Raw genomic sequence first — 20675 nt, forward strand, 5'->3', positions numbered from 1 at the left:
CATGTGCTCACTTGACCTTCAGGATCGGGAAGTCAGGCTTGCTGACTTGGTTGATGCATGTATTGTATTGTACATATCTAAGCTCATTATGTCAATCACTGGATTGTCTGGTCCAGACTTGATTATTTACAGACCTCGGTCATGTGGTTGGAATATTGCTGACAAAAAATTAACAACTAACAAAGAAACAACTAGCACACAAAGTCTGGGACAAAAACTCTAGATTGACAAATAAACAACTCCCCCCCCACCAAACTACCAAAGTCCCAGAGAGTGTTGAAGTTGAATATTGTGAAGGAAATCCATCTGGTTGAGCAATTGCATACAGTATTACTTGTTGCAGAACAAGTAACATTGCTGCAGTTAGTTTGGAGTTACCATGTTGATTGTCAATTATTTTATTGGCCATCAATGATTTATTCTGAATATGAAGAGAAAGTTAATGTTAACTGCAAATCAATTGATTGCCATAATATGCCTTTCAAAAAGTGACTTACAACCTTTTGGTTGAGGTAAAGAGGTTGACATTCAGTTGTGGGTCTGTTCTTTTCAACTGTCACGATCTGATTGTTTCTGTGGCACAGGGCTTCCATGATGTATTCTCCACTTTCGTAAAACATTCATATTTTAGTGACTTTATTGTTTTCAATGTGTTCAGTTATAAATAGTCTGTTGTAAAACAGCTACTTGATCAACCAGTTATAAATTTAGGCATTTTAAACACTTTGAATAATACATTTCTTGGGGATAACCTAATGTGTGTGTTGTAGCAAGACTTGATTAATTAAAACCAGATTCATTACACTGAGTTGGTAAATTCAACAGAAGTTGTCTTAGCTTGACACTAAATCACAAAGGCAACACTGACCAAGTTCCTTAATCAACAATAATCCTCCTGTAAACATCCTGCATACTACTGTCAGTGAACACACCCTACCATACATATCTTGATACAGAAGCCATCATACGATATGTATCTCGATACTGCATATACAACATTTTGTGTGGAAAACCCAGTCACTTGACAGAATAGCGTCCATAGACTCACTCATAAAGGTAAAGTAGGACAACTGACAACTGACTTACACCCATCACCATGACACTGAGTCAAGTCAACTATTCTGTATGAGAAAACAGCTAGAAACAAACAAGTTTAGTATTTTAACATGTAAATGTTTCAAACTGCAGCATGTCCATGTTACCTTTGCAGTGTAATTGTGAGTCATTGTGGCAAGTTCCTAACAGCAACTTCTAAAATTGTTTTGGGTGGTTTAATTGACAGAATATTGATGCCAGGTGCACATTTGACCACAAAGGATTTACTCCTCTCATTTTTGTTTTTCATGTTTCACTATTTCTTACATATTGAATTCTCAGGAGAGTACTTTATTTCTGTAAAAATTGTTAAAAATCCCAAACTTGACATGTACCCAATCTGTTGGGCAAACCTTTTACAATTTATCCTGATAACTGAAGACTCAGAAGGGTTTACTTCATAATTTCCTCTTCATATAAATGTATTGTACTGAAACAAATGAGGCGGAACAACCGCATTCCGATGGAATGCATGCATGTCCGATATTAAAATTATATTTGCTTGTTCACAATTGTTCTACCCCCATGTGTGGTGTAATAAAGTATAGTTTTACACGCTTATTACAGATTTGATTTTAAACCCATATCTAATAAAACACAAGGTTAGTCTTAAACTCGGGCTCTCAGAAAAGTTATAAGGTTTGCTCTAACCCCATGTTTGTTGTAATAATGTATCGTTTTTCCCAGAACGATTAAAGTGTTATAGTGTATATATAACTGTAGTTTATTACCCTTTGGCAGTGATGGAAACTAACAATTTTGGTCTTCTCGTCCTTATAATGATAACATATTATTGAAAAACCCTTGATAATGGCAAATTTCTACTGGTCCTTGTGATATCTTAGCTATTAGGCAGTTTGGCAAGGACCTATAGGACTAATGCCAAAATTTCTAATACTGTTTGACTGTTTAGCAAAGCATCTTAGAAATACCAAAATGCCTTTCCCTAATGCCTTCAGAGACAAAACAAACCATGATGTCAAATCTTTTACTTCTCCTGTAATTCAGTACATTTGATGATGAGGCTGCTACTCATTAATAATGTGCACATTGAGTCAGATTACACTTACACATTCAGGTGCACGTGGGAGTCTAAGGTCTCCATTTCACCATATTATTTGTGATGGTACCAAGAGGTACATGGTTTCAATATTGAAATGTCTGTTAGAACAGTTTGCTTCCCCATGAACAAAACAATACAGAAATATGTTGTCGTTCCATCACAGAGAACTGAATAATGTACTATTTCTAAACAAAGGGAGTCCTGCCACATGGATGTGTATCTCTGTATTTTCTTTTGACGTCATAGAATGTGTAACATTACATAAGCATACAGATCACTTTGCTATATCATAAGCGGTTCAGGCTTCAGACAGTATTATGTCTGCTCACAGAAGTTTACGTAGAGCTGTCAAAGAAAACTGTTGGTGCACCATGTACTCATCTCTTGTCTTGGTGTATGTAAAAAAGTCCAGATTTCCTGTTCATGCATTACTAAGCATTGTCCTTTTTCAAACCAGTCTTGTATTTCCAATTTATTTTACATACACATTCTGATAGGAAAGTTAATATTCTACCTCCATGGGTAAATTTATAGTCAATGGTTGCACTAGTGCCGCATGAGTGCAATACTCTCACAAGGCTTCACACATTGTACCCATGGGAGCACTTGAACCTGGGGAAATCTCCCTGTCTGACAACCTTTCTCAAATAATGCAGTTTATTACCAGATTATACAGTAGTTTGGATTGTCTCTGATATAGTTATGTTTTGCCAATTGTCCATGACAGTTTTATGTGTTCATCGGAGTATAATTTTCAATATTTGTTACCAAATATAAAAAAAATGAGTATTACCTTGATACCTGCTGCTTACTGTAAGTCAAGGATAGCCAGGATATCAGTGTGTCAAGTAATATGATCGATCACTGTTCCATGTGGGATGGTGTCTTTTGTCATCACCCTCACCCCCATGTTTAACTGCTGGACATTTTGAGTTAGAAACCCGTGCTGGCTGTCGGAGGTGAGTTATGACTTCTGTGGTCAGGCTCGGTGATGAAGTTGAATGCATGTGATTGTACTCTTATGGCCATTGTGGTTGCTCATGATATCAATCACTGGTTTGTCTGGTCCAGATTTGAATATTTATAGTTGGAATACAGGCGTGGTGTGTTAAGCAACAAACACCAGCATGTTCAGTCATGGGTGTTACTACTCGTCAGCAGTCTTCAGCTGCCTGGTTATTTCCCCTCTCAGTCTGTCTGTATTGTAGGGGGCACGGGTGGTCCAGTCGTCTAAGGTACCGCGATTCGCTGTGCAGAGTTGCGTCCCTTGGGCATGCCAGAAACCTATGATTGTGGGTTTCGAATCCCGGTTCACCCCGGTTCACCCCGGTTATGTTTCTGGGTTTGTCAGCTCCATACCCGTGCTCGTGGGTTTCACCGAAGTGGTAAACATCTGAGACTTGCATCACTTCGGGCTTTCCTCCCACATTAAGCTGACACGCCACGATATGACTGGAATACTGTTAAAAGCGGCGTTAAACCCAACTCACTCACTCACTCTCTGTCTGTATTTTGAAAATACACACTCACCATGGAAGAAGCAGTGTTAGAGACAATGCCTGGCGACAAACTCATTTGTAGTCAGATAAGATCAATGGATAATAGTTCTGAAAGCATTTTATTCTTATCTTAAATACAAAACACGAACCAGTCCAAAGGACAATCACATTTAGAGTTAATGGATGTTTTGGGAAAAGTGAAGAACTGGTATTGATTATTGTTTCAATAGCATGCAGCTACTGGAATTCTCTTTACAAATGAGAGATTGTAATGATCCCAGTCTGTATTGAGTAACAGAACACTGACAGGTGTCCAGGGAACAGGGGTGGGTCTGCCTTACAGGACGACCTGGGGCAGGTTTTCTTGTCCACTCCGTTACCTAGGGGGTTGGCACCCAATGCTTGCTCTGTGTGGTCTCATGAAGTCATTATGTACTAGCCTGAACTTATATCTTTGTGTCATTTTAGTATGTTTAAGTTGAGTTTAGCCTTGTTTGCAATTATTAGAGGTCTAAGATAAATTAAATTTGACTTGGGTGCTTAAGTTGACGAGAGTGATATGCATTGTTTCAAGTAAATGCCTGCCTGTAGGCCCATGGCAGGTAGATCTGATGTTGAACTCATAGTTTCAAAGTTACATGGGTACTTTTGGCCTGCAGTAAATTTACTTGTTGTTTTTTTGGTCACAATAAGATGTAGTTTTTTAAATGAGGGTCTGAAGAGTTTAAGTTAGGGTCTAAAGTCTGTGGGTCCTATGGCAACCTGGGGTTTTATTTTTTCAACACTGCTGATATGCCGACTGACTTTGATCACTGTTTCTGGTGTCAGATATGGACAAGGAGGATGCCCTGATCTGTTTTGAGGACCACATTCGCATGCTGGAGCAGGAGTATGATGACGAGCGGGAGCGGGAGCGGCGGAGGATGAAGCGCCAGCAGCGCAAGAACAGGGAGAGCTTTGTGGTAGGTGACACATGCATTCCTGACACAATGTAGAACCTACTGGGTATTGTGTGTCCAAACAACAGGGAGAGCTTTGTGGTAGGTGACACATGCATTCCTGACACAATGTAGAACCTACTGGGTATTGTGTGTCCAAACAACAGGTAGAGCTTTGTGGTAGGTGACACATGCATTCCTGACACAATGTAGAACCTACTGGGTATTGTGTGTCCAAACAACAGGGAGAGCTTTGTAGTAGGTGACACATGCATTCCTGACACAATGTAGAACCTACTGGGTATTGTGTGTCCAAACAACAGGGAGAGCTTTGTAGTAGGTGACACATGCATTCCTGACACAATGTAGAACCTACTGGGTATTGTGTGTCCAAACAGCAGGGAGAGCTTTGTGGTAGGTAACACATGCATTCCTGACACAATGTAGAACCTACTGGGTATTGTGTGTCCAAACAACATGGAGAGCTTTGTGATAGGTGACACATGCATTCCTGACACAATGTAGAACCTACTGGGTATTGTGTGTCCAAACAACAGGGAGAGCTTTGTGATAGGTGACACATGCATTCCTGACACAATGTAGAACCTACTGGGTACTGAGTGTCCAAACAACAGGGAGAGCTTTGTGGTAGGTGACACATGCATTCCTGACACAATGTAGAACCTACTGGGTATTGTGTGTCCAAACAACAGGGAGAGCTTTGTGATAGGTGACACATGCATTCCTGACACAATGTAGAACCTACTGGGTATTGAGTGTCCAAACAACAGGGAGAGCTTTGTGGTAGGTGACACATGCATTCCTGACACAATGTAGAACCTACTGGGTATTGTGTGTCATAACAACAGGGAGAGCTTTGTGATAGGTGACACATGCATTCCTGACACAATGTAGAACCTACTGGGTATTGTGTGTCCAAACAACAGGGAGAGCTTTGTGGTAGGTGACACATGCATTCCTGACACAATGTAGAACCTACTGGGTATTGTGTGTCCAAACAACAGGGAGAGCTTTGTGGTAGGTGACACATGCATTCCTGACACAATGTAGAACCTACTGGGTATTGTGTGTCCAAACAACAGGGAGAGCTTTGTGGTAGGTGACACATGCATTCCTGACACAATGTAGAACCTACTGGGTATTGTGTGTCCAAACAACAGGTAGAGCTTTGTAGTAGGTGACACATGCATTCCTGACACAATGTAGAACCTACTGGGTATTGTGTGTCCAAACAACAGGGAGAGCTTTGTGGTAGGTGACACATGCATACCTGACACAATGTAGACCCTACTGGGTATTGTGTGTCCAAACAACAGGGAGAGCTTTGTGGTAGGTGACACATGCGTTCCTGACACAATGTAGAACCTACTGGGTATTGAGTGTCCAAACAACAGGGAGAGCTTTGTGGTAGGTGACACATGCATTCCTGACACAATGTAGAACCTACTGAGTATTGTGTGTCCAAACAGCAGGGAGAGCTTTGTGGTAGGTAACACATGCATTCCTGACACAATGTAGAACCTACTGGGTATTGTGTGTCCAAACAACAGGGAGAGCTTTGTGGTAGGTGACACATGCATTCCTGACACAATGTAGAACCTACTGGGTATTGTGTGTCCAAACAACAGGGAGAGCTTTGTGGTAGGTGACACATGCATTCCTGACACAATGTAGAACCTACTGGGTATTGTGTGTCCAAACAACATGGAGAGCTTTGTGGTAGGTGACACATGCATTCCTGACACACTGTAGAACCTACTGGGTATTGTGTGTCCAAACAACAGGGAGAGCTTTGTGGTAGGTGACACATGCATTCCTGACACAATGTAGAACCTACTGGGTATTGTGTGTCCAAACAACAGGGAGAGCTTTGTGGTAGGTGACACATGCATTCCTGACACAATGTAGAACCTACTGGGTATTGTGTGTCCAAACAACAGGTAGAGCTTTGTGGTAGGTGACACATGCATTCCTGACACAATGTAGAACCTACTGGGTATTGTGTGTCCAAACAACAGGTAGATGTTTGTGGTAGGTGACACATGCATTCCTGACACAATGTAGAACCTACTGGGTATTGTGTGTCCAAACAACAGGTAGAGCTTTGTGGTAGGTGACACATGCATTCCTGACACAATGTAGAACCTACTGGGTATTGTGTGTCCAAACAACAGGGAGAGCTTTGTGATAGGTGACACATGCATTCCTGACACAATGTAGAAACCTACTGGGTATTGTGTGTCCAAACAGGGAGAGCTTTGTGGTAGGTGACACATGCATTCCTGACACAATGTAGAACCTACTGGGTATTGTGTGTCCAAACAACAGGGAGAGCTTTGTGATAGGTGACACATGCATTCCTGACACAATGTAGAACCTACTGGGTATTGTGTGTCCAAACAACAGGGAGAGCTTTGTGATAGGTGACACATGCATTCCTGACACAATGTAGAACCTACTGGGTACTGAGTGTCCAAACAACAGGGAGAGCTTTGTGGTAGGTGACACATGCATTCCTGACACAATGTAGAACCTACTGGGTATTGTGTGTCCAAACAACAGGTAGAGCTTTTGTGGTAGGTGACACATGCATTCCTGACACAATGTAGAACCTACTGGGTACCGAGTGTCCAAACAACAGGTAGAGCTTTGTGGTAGGTGACACATGCATTCCTGACACAATGTAGAACCTACTGGGTACTGAGTGTCCAAACAACAGGTAGAGCTTTGTGGTAGGTGACACATGCATTCCTGACACAATGTAGAACCTACTGGGTATTGTGTGTCCAAACAACAGGTAGAGCTTTGTGGTAGGTGACACATGCATTCCTGACACAATGTAGAACCTACTGGGTATTGTGTGTCCAAACAACAGGGAGAGCTTTGTGGTAGGTGACACATGCATTCCTGACACAATGTAGAACCTACTGGGTACTGAGTGTCCAAACAACAGGGAGAGCTTTGTGGTAGGTGACACATGCATTCCTGACACAATGTAGAACCTACTGGGTATTGAGTGTCATAACAACAGGGAGAGCTTTGTGGTAGGTGACACATGCATTCCTGACACAATGTAGAACCTACTGGGTACTGAGTGTCCAAACAGCAGGGAGAGCTTTGTGGTAGGTGACACATGCATTCCTGACACAATGTAGAACCTACTGGGTATTGAGTGTCCAAACAGCAGGGAGAGCTATGTGGTAGGTGACACATGCATTCCTGACACAATGTAGAACCTACTGGGTATTGTGTGTCATAACAACAGGGAGAGCTTTGTGATAGGTGACACATGCATTCCTGACACAATGTAGAACCTACTGGGTATTGTGTGTCCAAACAACAGGGAGAGCTTTGTGGTAGGTAACACATGCATTCCTGACACAATGTAGAACCTACTGGGTATTGTGTGTCCAAACAACAGGTAGAGCTTTGTGGTGGGTGACACATGCATTCCTGACACGATGTAGAACCTACTGGGTATTGTGTGTCCAAACAACAGGGAGAGCTTTGTGGTAGGTGACACATGCATTCCTGACACAATGTAGAACCTACTGGGTATTGTGTGTCATAACAACAGGGAGAGCTTTGTGATAGGTGACACATGCATTCCTGACACAATGTAGAACCTACTGGGTATTGTGTGTCCAAACAACAGGGAGAGCTTTGTAGTAGGTGACACATGCATTCCTGACACAATGTAGAACCTACTGGGTATTGTGTGTCCAAACAACAGGGAGAGCTTTGTGGTAGGTGACACATGCGTTCCTGACACAATGTAGAACCTACTGGGTACTGAGTTTCCTCTGAGGAAAACTCTGTGTGTTGGTCATTTTGAAGCAATTAGACTGTTAGAGGACTTCAGGAACATGCCTCATACAAAATTCAAGAGCGTTTGGGAGCCTAATTTTGAAAGTCTAAGGGTCCTGTGCCTGGGGCATCATGGAGTGCATCACAGGGTAGTAAATAAAGTAGGTCACATCACAGTCTTTGGGGTCTTTTAAGGCATATGCAAACATTCAACATTGTGAAACATGTTATTTCATTCTAAAATTCATGAAGTTTGACATCACTAGTTCAATGTTAGTTGTGGATGAGTGTGATGTGAAGGTTTAGATTTCTGTTCAGGGTTAGCATATCAAATTTCATGTCGTCTGTTTTCTTCGGGTTTCTTTGAGTTCCAAACTCACATTTTCCCAGCAATATCTTTCAGTTTCATGAGACTAATGTTTGAATCTGGCGATTACTAACCATGTCATTTGAAACAGCCGCCTTCTCTCTGACATATTTGCCTGATTCGTAAAAGTTTTTCCCCTTGCCTTTTGCCTTGATTGACCAGTCCAATAAACTTTGTTTGACATTACTCTCCATCGTTAGCTTCTGACTTCAAGTTATCTGCATCAATGAAACAATCACCTGATCACCTTGTATTCCTACACCTGGAATGTTTATCGATCTCATCATGTTTGTCTGCTTTGATTTATATAATTGTTTTTAATCAACTTTTGTTCTTAACTCATGTTTTCATTGTCGAATTTAATTTATAAGGGTTGACTGTATTTTGTTCTGTTCATGGAGGTATGAATTGAAAAATCTGTGTGCAAACTATGAATGCTTCTGTGTGAGTCAGTCTTATGGTCCAGGCCAAGTCTAACCATCCTACACAATGAGGTGTAAGGGTAAACAGTGACACAAGTTCAGACTCAAACTGTCCACAGACAGCTGGCCAGTGTTTTGGCCAATGTGACACGTGTGTCAGTTACCCAATGGCTGGTCAAAGCCAAATTACTCTTTGCTTAAGGGGCGGTCGGGTAGCCTAGTGGTTAAAGCGTTTGCTTGTCACGCCGAAGACCCGGGTTCGATTCCCGACATGGTTACAATGTGTGAAGCCCATTTCTGGTGTGCCCCACCGTGATATTGCTGGAACATTGCTAAAAGCGGCGTAAACTCCACTCCACTCCACTCCACTCCGCTCCACTCCACTCCACTCCACTCCACTCCACTCCACTCACTCACTCACTCACTCACTCACTCACTCACTCACTCTTTGCTTGGGCCACAGAGCTAGGGTACTCACTCACTCACTCACTCACTCACTCACTCACTCACTCGCTCACTCTTTGCTTGGGCCACAGAGCTATGACTCTCACAATACCCTGACACTGACCTTTGCATTGGAAAGAGCTTTGTTCTTTTTGCATGCTCTTTACTGACTTCTTCCTTGACTCATGAAGCTGACATTTGGCATGGTGTGTTTCTTCTTATGATAACACCACATTTTGATAAAATCTTTGTGATGTTGTTTTGTTGAAACTATTTGCAAATTCAAATTAAAGTTTTAAAATGCTGGGCATTGATGTTTGTCACCTTAATAAGCTTCATCAAATAAACAAAGTTAATGATATACTTCTTTGCAAAATATAACAAAAAATGTAAAGAATTCCATTATTTTCAATTACATGTTTCCCAAAAGTCTGTAGCTGAGTGAATGGAAACCTGTGGACATGTGGACATTGATTGTGGGAATATTTTGTAAACTTAGGCTGATGAGCCTCCTGGCTCTGCAGTATGAGCCTGTTTTACTAAGTTAATTAGCAGCATCAATGTCAAGTCCTGAGACTGTGCTGTGGGGACAACTGTCAGTTTATTCGTTTAGTGAGTGAGTGAGTGAATATTGCTTAACGCCGCATCAGCAATTTTGCAGCTATTCGCGGCGATTATTCGTTTAGTGACCTTGTCCCCGGGCTGACTGGGGATCTCTGACAATGGCTGTGCTGTTATCCATTCCCTCATGTCCCCTTGTTTCATGACAATGATTCCCCACATGGATACAATGTGTGAAACCTATTTCTGGTGTCCCCCGCCGTGATGTTGCTGGAATATTGCTAAAAGCGACGTAAAACACTCACTCACTCACTCATGAAAACTTTTGACCCAGAAACATTAATCATTTACATTTACACTGTGAAATATAAACATATAAATGTTAATAATGTCATGTGGATGCTATCATGTATACTGACATTTTGTCCCAGTGTACAGTGAAACCCACCCTGTCTGTAGGCCTAGAGGTATATTAATCAGCTTTTCCACAGAGTGGTAATTGTACAAGAGCTTCATCACATTGGGCATTCCTCACACATTAAACTGACACACTGTGATCTAACTGAAATACTTTCAAAAAGCAACTGAAAACCAACTCATTGCAACTTCTGCTTCTGAGACACATCAGTCAGTGTAACTGCCGAATTAGACCCATCACGCAATAGAACTATTTCTTGGACAGAACTGTTACAATGCGCTGCTGTTTTTTACCATTGATTAGTACACAAACGGTGCTATTGAGTCATATGTACAACAAATCAATAAGCCCAAGAAACAGTTCTAATTATTCTGAAAAATACTGCCAGTTGCCATCATAGACAATTCAAGTCTCAGAAGAAGAGAACGTTCTCATCCTTTCAGATGAAAAAACATACCTAAATTTTAGGCATGTCAGAACTGATGACAGTTTTATGTTTGTAATCACTATAATTGTTACCAAAGTTGCACTTGCTTCCGTGGCCCGTAGCTGTCGTCAGATTAAATATGCGCTGGTGCTTGAACAAAGAAGAGGGACAGAATTGAATTATCTCAGCCTGCACCTGCTCTTGTAATTAAAGGAAGAAGGTCTTGGAGTTGGCTTACACAGTCCCGTGGTGACATGTTATGCTGGTATGTGGGAGCTAGACAGCCTGTAATGTACATCACCCCCACACGCCTCCGTCACAGCACTCACTGTGGCCCTGTCACTGTGTTCTCAAGGATCCTCATTCCACTGCATGGAGAATGTATCTGCCAAAAAGAAGCAGGTGCTTTTCTCTTCTTTTAGTCTTGCCAACATTTGTGAAATGATGCTGAGAAATAAAGTTTGACGTGTACCAAATGTTTTGAAAGAAAAAGTCGCGAAAAATTTCCCAGAAATTGGTGTTTCTTCCTCTGGCAAAGTTATTTTCTTCAGTTCATAAAAATAGGCAGCAGACATTTCATGGCACATTATACTTGATAGCTGAGTTGATGACAATTACCTTTCATCTGTGTTAGGGAGTGGTCATAAAGAGATTTAAGGACTAGAGAAAGTGAGGCCTTCATCACAGTTGTAGTGACGCCATGATGTACGTCCCAGCATTATCTGTTGTGTGGTAGGTGATGCTTGTATACAGTGGTATAGTCAGATACAAAGGGGGATAGTTTATTTATTTCTGGCATATGTTCAAATCATGAATAAGAAAATGATAATGTTATGTTTCTTATTTATCACTGTTGATAATTCACTTCTAATCTATCCAACCACTTCAGGAAACTTTGCATGCTTTTACATTTGTGCATGAACCTACAAACCCTTCTGTTGAAACATGCCCTTCTGTACAAACAATAATTTTACATGAAGCTGCCTCAGATGGACAGAGCTGTGCACTTAGATGTGTGCTCACAACATCAAGGAGATCACATCTACAATGGCTTTCTTAGGGATGCAATTTATCCTGAAACATTTATTAGCCCAAACAGTAACACCCTTAAAAAGCCTGAAATTTTACCTGACATAAGGATATCTTTAGCATTAGCCAAACTGGAATTCCTGTTATTATGTTTTGTCTTGTTTTATTGAAGGCAAACCGAATAAATGTTATATTTAGGATAACACTTTCTTAGGAAAGTACAGATTCTCATACTTTTTTGGGCTGAGTCACAGCTGGGATTCCCTCCCACACTACCAGAGTGAGTGAAAGCATACAAAGTCATTGTGAGTTCAAAGCAAGCCATTGCCATAGTTTTTAGTGTTCGTCAGTTGCAAGTTGTGTTATTCCAAGCTGTGTTCAGCATGTATAGTGACAGTGGGTGACAGCACCTGATCTGTTCTTTAGTGTATGTGGACACCACCTGATCTGTTGTTTAGTGTATGTGGACACCACCTGATCTGTTGTTTGGTGTATGTGGACACCACCTGATCTGTTGTTTAGTGTATGTGGACACCACCTGATCTGTTGTTTGGTGTATGTGGACACCACCTGATCTGTTGTTTGGTGTATGTGGACACCACCTGATCTGTTGTTAGGTGTATGTGGACAGCACCTGATCTGTTGTTTGGTGTATGTGGACAGCACCTGATCTGTTGTTTGGTGTATGTGGACAGCACCTGATCTGTTGTTTGGTGTATGTGGACACCACCTGATCTGTTGTTAGGTGTATGTGGACAGCACCTGATCTGTTCTTTAGTGTATGTGGACACCACCTGATCTGTTGTTTGGTGTATGTGGACAGCACCTGATCTGTTGTTTGGTGTATGTGGACAGCACCTGATCTATTGTTAGGTGTATGTGGACACCACCTGATCTGTTGTTAGGTGTATGTGGACAGCACCTGATCTGTTCTTTAGTGTATGTGGACACCACCTGATCTGTTGTTTGGTGTATGTGGACACCACCTGATCTGTTGTTTGGTGTATGTGGACACCACCTGATCTGTTCTTTAGTGTATGTGGACAGCACCTGATCTGTTGTTTGGTGTATGTGGACAGCACCTGATCTGTTGTTTGGTGTATGTGGACAGCACCTGATCTGTTGTTTGGTGTATGTGGACACCACCTGATCTGTTGTTAGGTGTATGTGGACAGCACCTGATCTGTTGTTTGGTGTATGTGGACAGCACCTGATCTGTTGTTTGGTGTATGTGGACAGCACCTGATCTGTTGTTTGGTGTATGTGGACAGCACCTGATCTGTTGTTTGGTGTATGTGGACAGCACCTGATCTGTTGTTTGGTGTATGTGGACAGCACCTGATCTGTTGTTTGGTGTATGTGGACAGCACCGGATCTGTTGTTTGGTGTATGTGGACAGCACCGGATCTGTTGTTTGGTGTATGTGGACAGCACCTGATCTATTGTTAGGTGTATGTGGACAGCACCTGATCTGTTGTTTGGTGTATGTGGACATCATCTGTCTGGTGCTAAGTTTGACATTTTCAAATTCTCTGCAACCACCACAGATAGTCATTTATGTTTGCATCCAACAAGCTTCATCTAACATGATCTGTGTTGACTTGCGGGTTCTCCTGGACGAGCTGCACGACCAGGGCAAGCTCAACTCCATGTCTCTGTTGTAGCTTCATCTAACATGATCTGTGTTGACATGCAGGTTCTCCTGGACGAGCTGCACGACCAGGGCAAGCTCAACTCCATGTCTCTGTGGATGGACCTGTATCCCATCATTAGTCAAGACCTGCGCTTCACCATGATGCTGGGACAGCCTGGCTCAACCCCGCTCGACCTATTCAAGTTCTATGTTGAGGACCTCAAGGCCCGCTTCCATGACGAGAAGAAGATAGTGAAGGAGATTCTCCGAGTAAGTACAGTACACACACTTAATAACTGGCAGGGATATTAGCTCTTCTTCTTGAAGTCCTTGGGACTATTGAGGATATTTGACTTGAAGTATCTCTTTTAAATACTATATGCTAAATAACCTGACCTGAGTAATAAGTGTCCCTCTAGCTATGTGCAGATATTCCACCAGTGATCATAAGTAAAGATTGGGCCTTTCCTGCAACAATGAACAGCCAGTCAGCAAAGTCAGTCTTCCTCAATTAGTGGCAGTCCTTTGATCAGTATTATCTGGATTAATGACCTAGACTGTGAAATGATGGAGCATTATTTGCTAGAATGTACTAAGGCATGTGGATTTTATACAGCAATCAGTGTCACTACACAACTGTGCTTACCAGACATATAACAGTCGTAGACTCAGTGAGGTAAAATTACCGCTTGTTTAATGTCAGAGACTAGGAAAAAACAATGGACTGATATATTGACACATTTCACTTACAGGGCCAGACGGTGATATGTGATAAAGGTTAGAACTGAAGACATTCAAAGAGACTTGTCAGAATGAATACTGTTATTTGGTTTTCCAGTTGAAAAGATACCCTGGCTTTATACATCTGATGCGCTCTAGTCTTGTTGTATCTCACCCATCTTTCCCAACCTAATTTCCAAGATCATGGCCCCGAAGTAACCACCTCTCTACATCATTCCATTACACCCAAGTACAATCGGGTATTGGACATGTGTTTCTTTCACAGATCTACTATATTTAATGTCATACACTGTGCTTGTTTAAAAACAGGAGAAGGGCTTTGTGGTGGAGGTCAGCACGACATACGATGACTTTGCAGCTGTCATCAGCAGTGACAGACGGGCTATCAGCCTTGACACCGGCAACATCAAGCTCACCTATAATAGTGTATGTATCACAGGATCAGACCTCATGTGAGGTTAGGAGTACCATAAATTTGTCAGTGGCTGGTCATGACATACATTATCTTTTGTTGATGGTTCAGAGATAAACCAGTGGTCTGAGGCTCCGCACCTCGATGTTCAGAGGGTTCAAATCCCAGTTCCCCGATCTTGATATGATTCCTGGTTGACCGGTCAGCAGCATACCTTTGTACACTGGTTTTACCAAACATCTACAACCCTGACACTTTGGTCTTGAAATACTGTAATCTGTGTTAAGTCAATCTCTCTCTTTATGAATGATATCACTTGATGAAACTACAGGTGAACATATTCTGTATATCTCATGTTTGCAGCTGATAGAGAAGGCTGAGGCTCGTGAGAAAGAGAGGCTGAAGGACGAGGCCAGGAAGGTATATGTCTCACCTCAAGTACTCAAAGAGTTATGGCATGTCACATCGGTGATACAGTTGAAGAAACTGATGTGTATTTATTTCGGTATCAAGACATTTTGGTTACTCATATTGAAACTATTTATATTGAGACCTCAGACAAAGATAGCTGCAATGTTTCTAATTCAATGTTAAGCAATATTCACCCACACAGTACAGTATAAACCTAGAGCCTAGCTTCCCTAAAGGGTAGCTGATACTGGTGAGAACTTTTCACACTTTATGTTGTAATCTGGCTGGGATATATCACGATTATCTATGTATGTCACTTTAAATTGCTTAAATAGCATAGTATGACAAGTACATGAGTCTGTTTAACACTATATCCTGTGTTTCCAGCTGAAGCGACTGGAGGGATCTTTCAAGACTCTGTTGAAACAGCTGTCTCCACCCATAGATATTGACACCAAGTGGGATGACGTAAGTACATGCTATGTTATACCCTGACACAGGTGACAACACTACCTACACCTACACATGGGTCTGCTGCCAACACTACCTACACCTACACATGGGTCTGCTGCCAACACTACCTCCACCTACACCTGTGTCTGCTGCCAACACTACCTACACCTACACCTGGGTCTGCTGCCAACACTACCTACACCTACACCTGGGTCTGCTGCCAACACTACCTACACCTACACCTGTGTCTGCTGCCAACACTACCTACACCTACACCTGTGTCTGCTGCCAACACTACCTACACCTACACCTGGGTCTGCTGCCAACACTACCTACACCTACACATGGGTCTGCTGCCAACACTACCTACACCTACACATGGGTCTGCTGCCAACACTACCTCCACCTACACCTGTGTCTGCTGCCAACACTACCTCCACCTACACCTGTGTCTGCTGCCAACACTACCTACACCTACACCTGGGTCTGCTGCCAACACTACCTACACCTACACCTGTGTCTGCTGCCAACACTACCTACACCTACACCTGTGTCTGCTGCCAACACTACCTACACCTACACCTGTGTCTGCTGCCAACACTACCTACACCTACACCTGTGTCTGCTGCCAACACTACCTACACCTACACCTGGGTCTGCTGCCAACACTACCTACACCTACACCTGGGTCTGCTGCCAACACTACCTACACCTACACCTGTGTCTGCTGCCAACACTACCTACACCTACACCTGTGTCTGCTGCCAACACTACCTCCACCTACACCTGGGTCTGCTGCCAACACTACCTACACCTACACCTGGGTCTGCTGCCAACACTACCTACACCTACACCTGGGTCTGCTGCCAACACTACCTACACCTACACATGGGTCTGCTGCCAACACTACCTACACCTACACATGGGTCTGCTGCCAACACTACCTACACCTACACCTGTGTCTGCTGCCAACACTACCTACACCTACACCTGTGTCTGCTGCCAACACTACCTACACCTACACCTGTGTCTGCTGCCAACACTACCTACACCTACACCTGGGTCTGCTGCCAACACTACCTACACCTACACCTGTGTCTGCTGCCAACACTACCTACACCTACACCTGTGTCTGCTGCCAACACTACCTACACCTACACCTGTGTCTGCTGCCAACACTACCTACACCTACACCTGTGTCTGCTGCCAACACTACCTACACCAACCCCTGTGTCTGCTGCCAACACTACCTACACCTACACCTGTGTCTGCTGCCAACACTACCTACACCTTCATCTGTGTCTGCTGCCAACACTACCTACACCTACACCTGTGTCTGCTGCCAACACTACCTACACCTACACCTGTGTCTGCTGCCAACACTACCTACACCTACACCTGTGTCTGCTGCCAACACTACCTACACCAACCCCTGTGTCTGCTGCCAACACTACCTACACCTACACCTGGGTCTGCTGCCAACACTACCTACACCTACACCTGGGTCTGCTGCCAACACTACCTACACCTGTAACTGTGAAATGACAAATTGTAATACATGTACTATGTAAAGTTAAGGTTTATGGAAAGACACTCGACTACCAATCTCTGTGTACACTATCCATGGATTTGTGTAAACTGGCTGTCTGGGTGATGCATTAATTCAATATGCAGTATGTCACAATGACCTTGGTAATGGTAATGTAAACATTTAGGCTGGATTTTGGTTTCACATTATGGAACACTGAAGCATTCATGTGCTAATCAAAGAAACGATATTGATTCATAGCAGAGGAATCTCTCTTTGTTCCAGATAAGATCAAAGTTAGAACAGGAGACAGCTTTTGAGGCAATCACTCTTGAGTCTGAGCGAATGAGACTGTTCAGGGAGTATGTCATTGCCTATGAGGAGACATGTGGGCACCACCATGCAAAGAGAAAGAAATCAAAGAAACACAAGGTCAAGAGGTCAAGGTCAAGGTCACATTCCGTAAGTCATTTGTACAGACATGTAATTATTAAACTGCCTGTTGGCTGTCTTTGATTCAGGACTCCATTATGTTGTGTCACAATAATTGAATATTATTTGTTTATTCAGAGTGATTCGGAAGAAGACGATCGAAGACACAAAGCAAAAAAGAAGAAGAAATCCCGTTCTGAGTCCAGGTCTCCCAGTCCCGGAACACCTTCAGACAGAGGTTAGGTTTGTTTGTGTATTGTGTATTGTTTGTTGTTTGTTGTTCCAGCTATAGGACCACAGCCTATAAATAATCAAGTCTGGGCGAGATGATCCTGTGATTGAGACTATGAGCAACAATCAACGCTGTTGGAGTTCACGATGACACACATTCAACCAAGCCTGGACACCTGTCATCACTTATGTCAAGCATAGTTTGCTTGGGGACAATTGTTGCCCTTTATCCCCAGGGGGTGGAAGAAGTCACCAGTTAAAATCCCATTGTCTTAGAGGTTTTTTTCATCTACCATTAATATTGCTTGATCCCATCAACTGACTTATGTGAAGTGAAACTGTAGATTTCTACAACTGATAGTGGGTTGCGTCCATCAGGAGGCCTCTAGCAGCCACTGGTTGAGTTGTTCTCATTTCTGTTACATTCTGTGGACATTTTGCAAGTTGATGTTGACCTGATTGACCACCATGACTGACCATGAGGTTACTCTGATTATAGTAACAAAAGATGTTAAAGAAAAAGCAATTTGTTGTTGCAGCACCTATATGAGGAAATAAGCTGATGACTTGTCCTCCTTTCTCACTTCTATGAGTATCAGTTTGCATTTTGTTTATGTAGAATTTGAGCCTGAACGGACATCGAAGAAACACAAGAAGAAGAAGAAGAAGAAGCACATCTCCAGATCTGTAAGTCCCCACACTGTTGACACTGATGGCTGCCAAGAATTTGTAACCCACATTTCCTAGACTGACTTTTCCACAGATTTATAAATTAAATTTAATGAAACAACAATAGTGTGTTAGCTCTTCATCTGTAAGGCTGGTGTGTGTTTTTCAGCCGTCACGTTCTGGCTATTCAAGTGATGAGAAGCATGAACATGATCGAGAGAGAGAAAGAGATCGGGACCGGGAACGGGACCGTGACAGGGACCGCGATCGGGACCGGGAACGGGAACGTGAGAGAGAACGGGACAGGGACAGGGAACGAGAGAGGGATAGTAAGTCTTCTCGTAGGAAGAAATCTCCAACACCGTCCTCCAGGAAAGACAGACATGATAAGGTTTGTTGTGTTTTATTTCCCTCTGTATGGCAATGTGGGTGTGATTCTAGTGAAAGAGTCTCCCAGTCTCTGCTAAAAACAGCAGCATGGACGGAGAGCTAATTTGTTTAGGAAGACAGGATAACTCGGGAGTAATCACAGGCTAGCATTATAAGTCAAAACAGGTTCTTTGCAGTTGTGTGTTGGTTTAGTATGGAGACATCTGAACCCAGTCTGTGTACTCAAATCTGTTTAAAAGTAAATCTTGTGTGGAACATTTTTCAAAATTGTTTGGAAGAAAATGATACATGTATTACCACAAGGATATGAGACAGGTAATGAGTTGCGGTAATGGGAACCGAGATTGCCAAATGTCATGTGTCAATTACTGCTCCTCCTTTTTAATACTGAGCACATTTATAGACAGACAACATTGTTTGAAATCAATGAAATGCTATCATGTGTTGTTGGAAATCAAACTTGCGTTGGCTTGGGCATGCTGCACGTTGGGAATGGATGGATCTAACAGTGTCTTATATGTCCAATGCATCGTTGTGATTGTGGTGTTCGTGCTGATACTGAGCCTAGACACTGACAGATGAACACATCTGGATCATATACCAAGCAATATATCAGTTTTTCCACCTACAGAATAGAATTTCTGAGAATCGCATGTAAGACTTTGTGTATGATTTCATATACATCAGGACATGACGCCAGGTTATTCTCCCCGCCACCAAGTGGGGCGAGGGATATAGGAATGGAGTTTGTCCTTCCTTCCTTCCTTCCTTCCATCCGCTTCTCAAAGTGGACAAATTTTCTCAAAAACTAACTAAGTCAGAGAAATACTGATGTTACTGGTCATGATCTCAAATGAGTTCGAAAGTTGGTGTCGTAAACTCATTTTTTTACCAAGTTATTGCTCTTGCTCCTTGCTTTTCAACTGAGTGGGAACAACTTTTCTCAGAAACTACTAAAGTTACTTGAATAAATGTTTGCATGCTTATCAAAGAGATACTTGTCAAGACTGAATTCGAAAAATTGTCCGATAAATTACTTTTTTACAGAGTTACGGCCCTTGATCCATGATAGTTTACTTGTTACATAGTGTCTGCAATCGGAACAAGTTTTCTCAGAAACTACTGATGTTAGCTTATCTGAGAGATACTTAACAAGACTGAGCTATTTTAACCAGAGAAGGGTTCTTTTGTGTGTATTAGCTTCACATGTAATTATTTTTTTCTGATGACATAAAGCGGGCCCAAGTGCCTATCTCTTCTAAGGCTTTATAGGGCTTCTTTAATATAGTTCATATTCACTACTATATGAACAATCAGAATTCTAATTTGCCCCATGGTGGGGGATGGTGATAACACAGTATTCTTGTTTTACAAGAACCCTGGTATGTGTTCAATGTTGAGAAACCTTGCTTCCAGTAATCTGTCCCTACTCCTCTTGTGACCCTGAATGGTTAACCACATCTGTCACTAGTCTGAAACTACTCCTTGGGGGAATTCAGGCTGATTACAAAAGGATGAGGACTGTAAGGCCCGATGCACCTGTCTCATGTCAAATGACAACAGTGTAGCTTGTTTCTCATACACTGGCCCAGACTTGATTATTTACAGGCAGGTGGGATGTAGCTGGAATATTGCTGCCAGGGCATCATACAGTTCTTACCAAAACCGGGGGCACGGGTGGCCC

The 20675-nt window shown here is 42.5% G+C and overlaps 1 protein-coding gene across 4 annotated transcripts in view; it reads left to right on the forward strand.

Moving 5' to 3' along the window:
• The window catches only part of LOC124121264 (pre-mRNA-processing factor 40 homolog A-like), a 52061-nt gene that overhangs the window by 26861 nt on the left and 4525 nt on the right, over positions 1-20675 (forward strand). For all 4 annotated transcript variants that reach the window (XM_048387319.1, XM_048387314.1, XM_048387308.1 and 1 more), the window contains exons 15-23: positions 4486-4619; positions 13788-13994; positions 14775-14891; positions 15241-15297; positions 15676-15756; positions 17555-17731; positions 17840-17939; positions 18552-18619; positions 18771-18992. In XM_048387319.1, coding sequence (XP_048243276.1) covers positions 4486-4619; positions 13788-13994; positions 14775-14891; positions 15241-15297; positions 15676-15756; positions 17555-17731; positions 17840-17939; positions 18552-18619; positions 18771-18992 — 1163 coding nt within the window. The remainder of the gene's footprint in view (positions 1-4485; positions 4620-13787; positions 13995-14774; positions 14892-15240; positions 15298-15675; positions 15757-17554; positions 17732-17839; positions 17940-18551; positions 18620-18770; positions 18993-20675) is intronic.

The sequence above is a fragment of the Haliotis rufescens genome, unplaced genomic scaffold (genome assembly GCF_023055435.1).
Source record: "Haliotis rufescens isolate VD_foot unplaced genomic scaffold, xgHalRufe1.0.p SCAF_10, whole genome shotgun sequence".
NCBI classification, from domain to species: domain Eukaryota; kingdom Metazoa; phylum Mollusca; class Gastropoda; order Lepetellida; family Haliotidae; genus Haliotis; species Haliotis rufescens.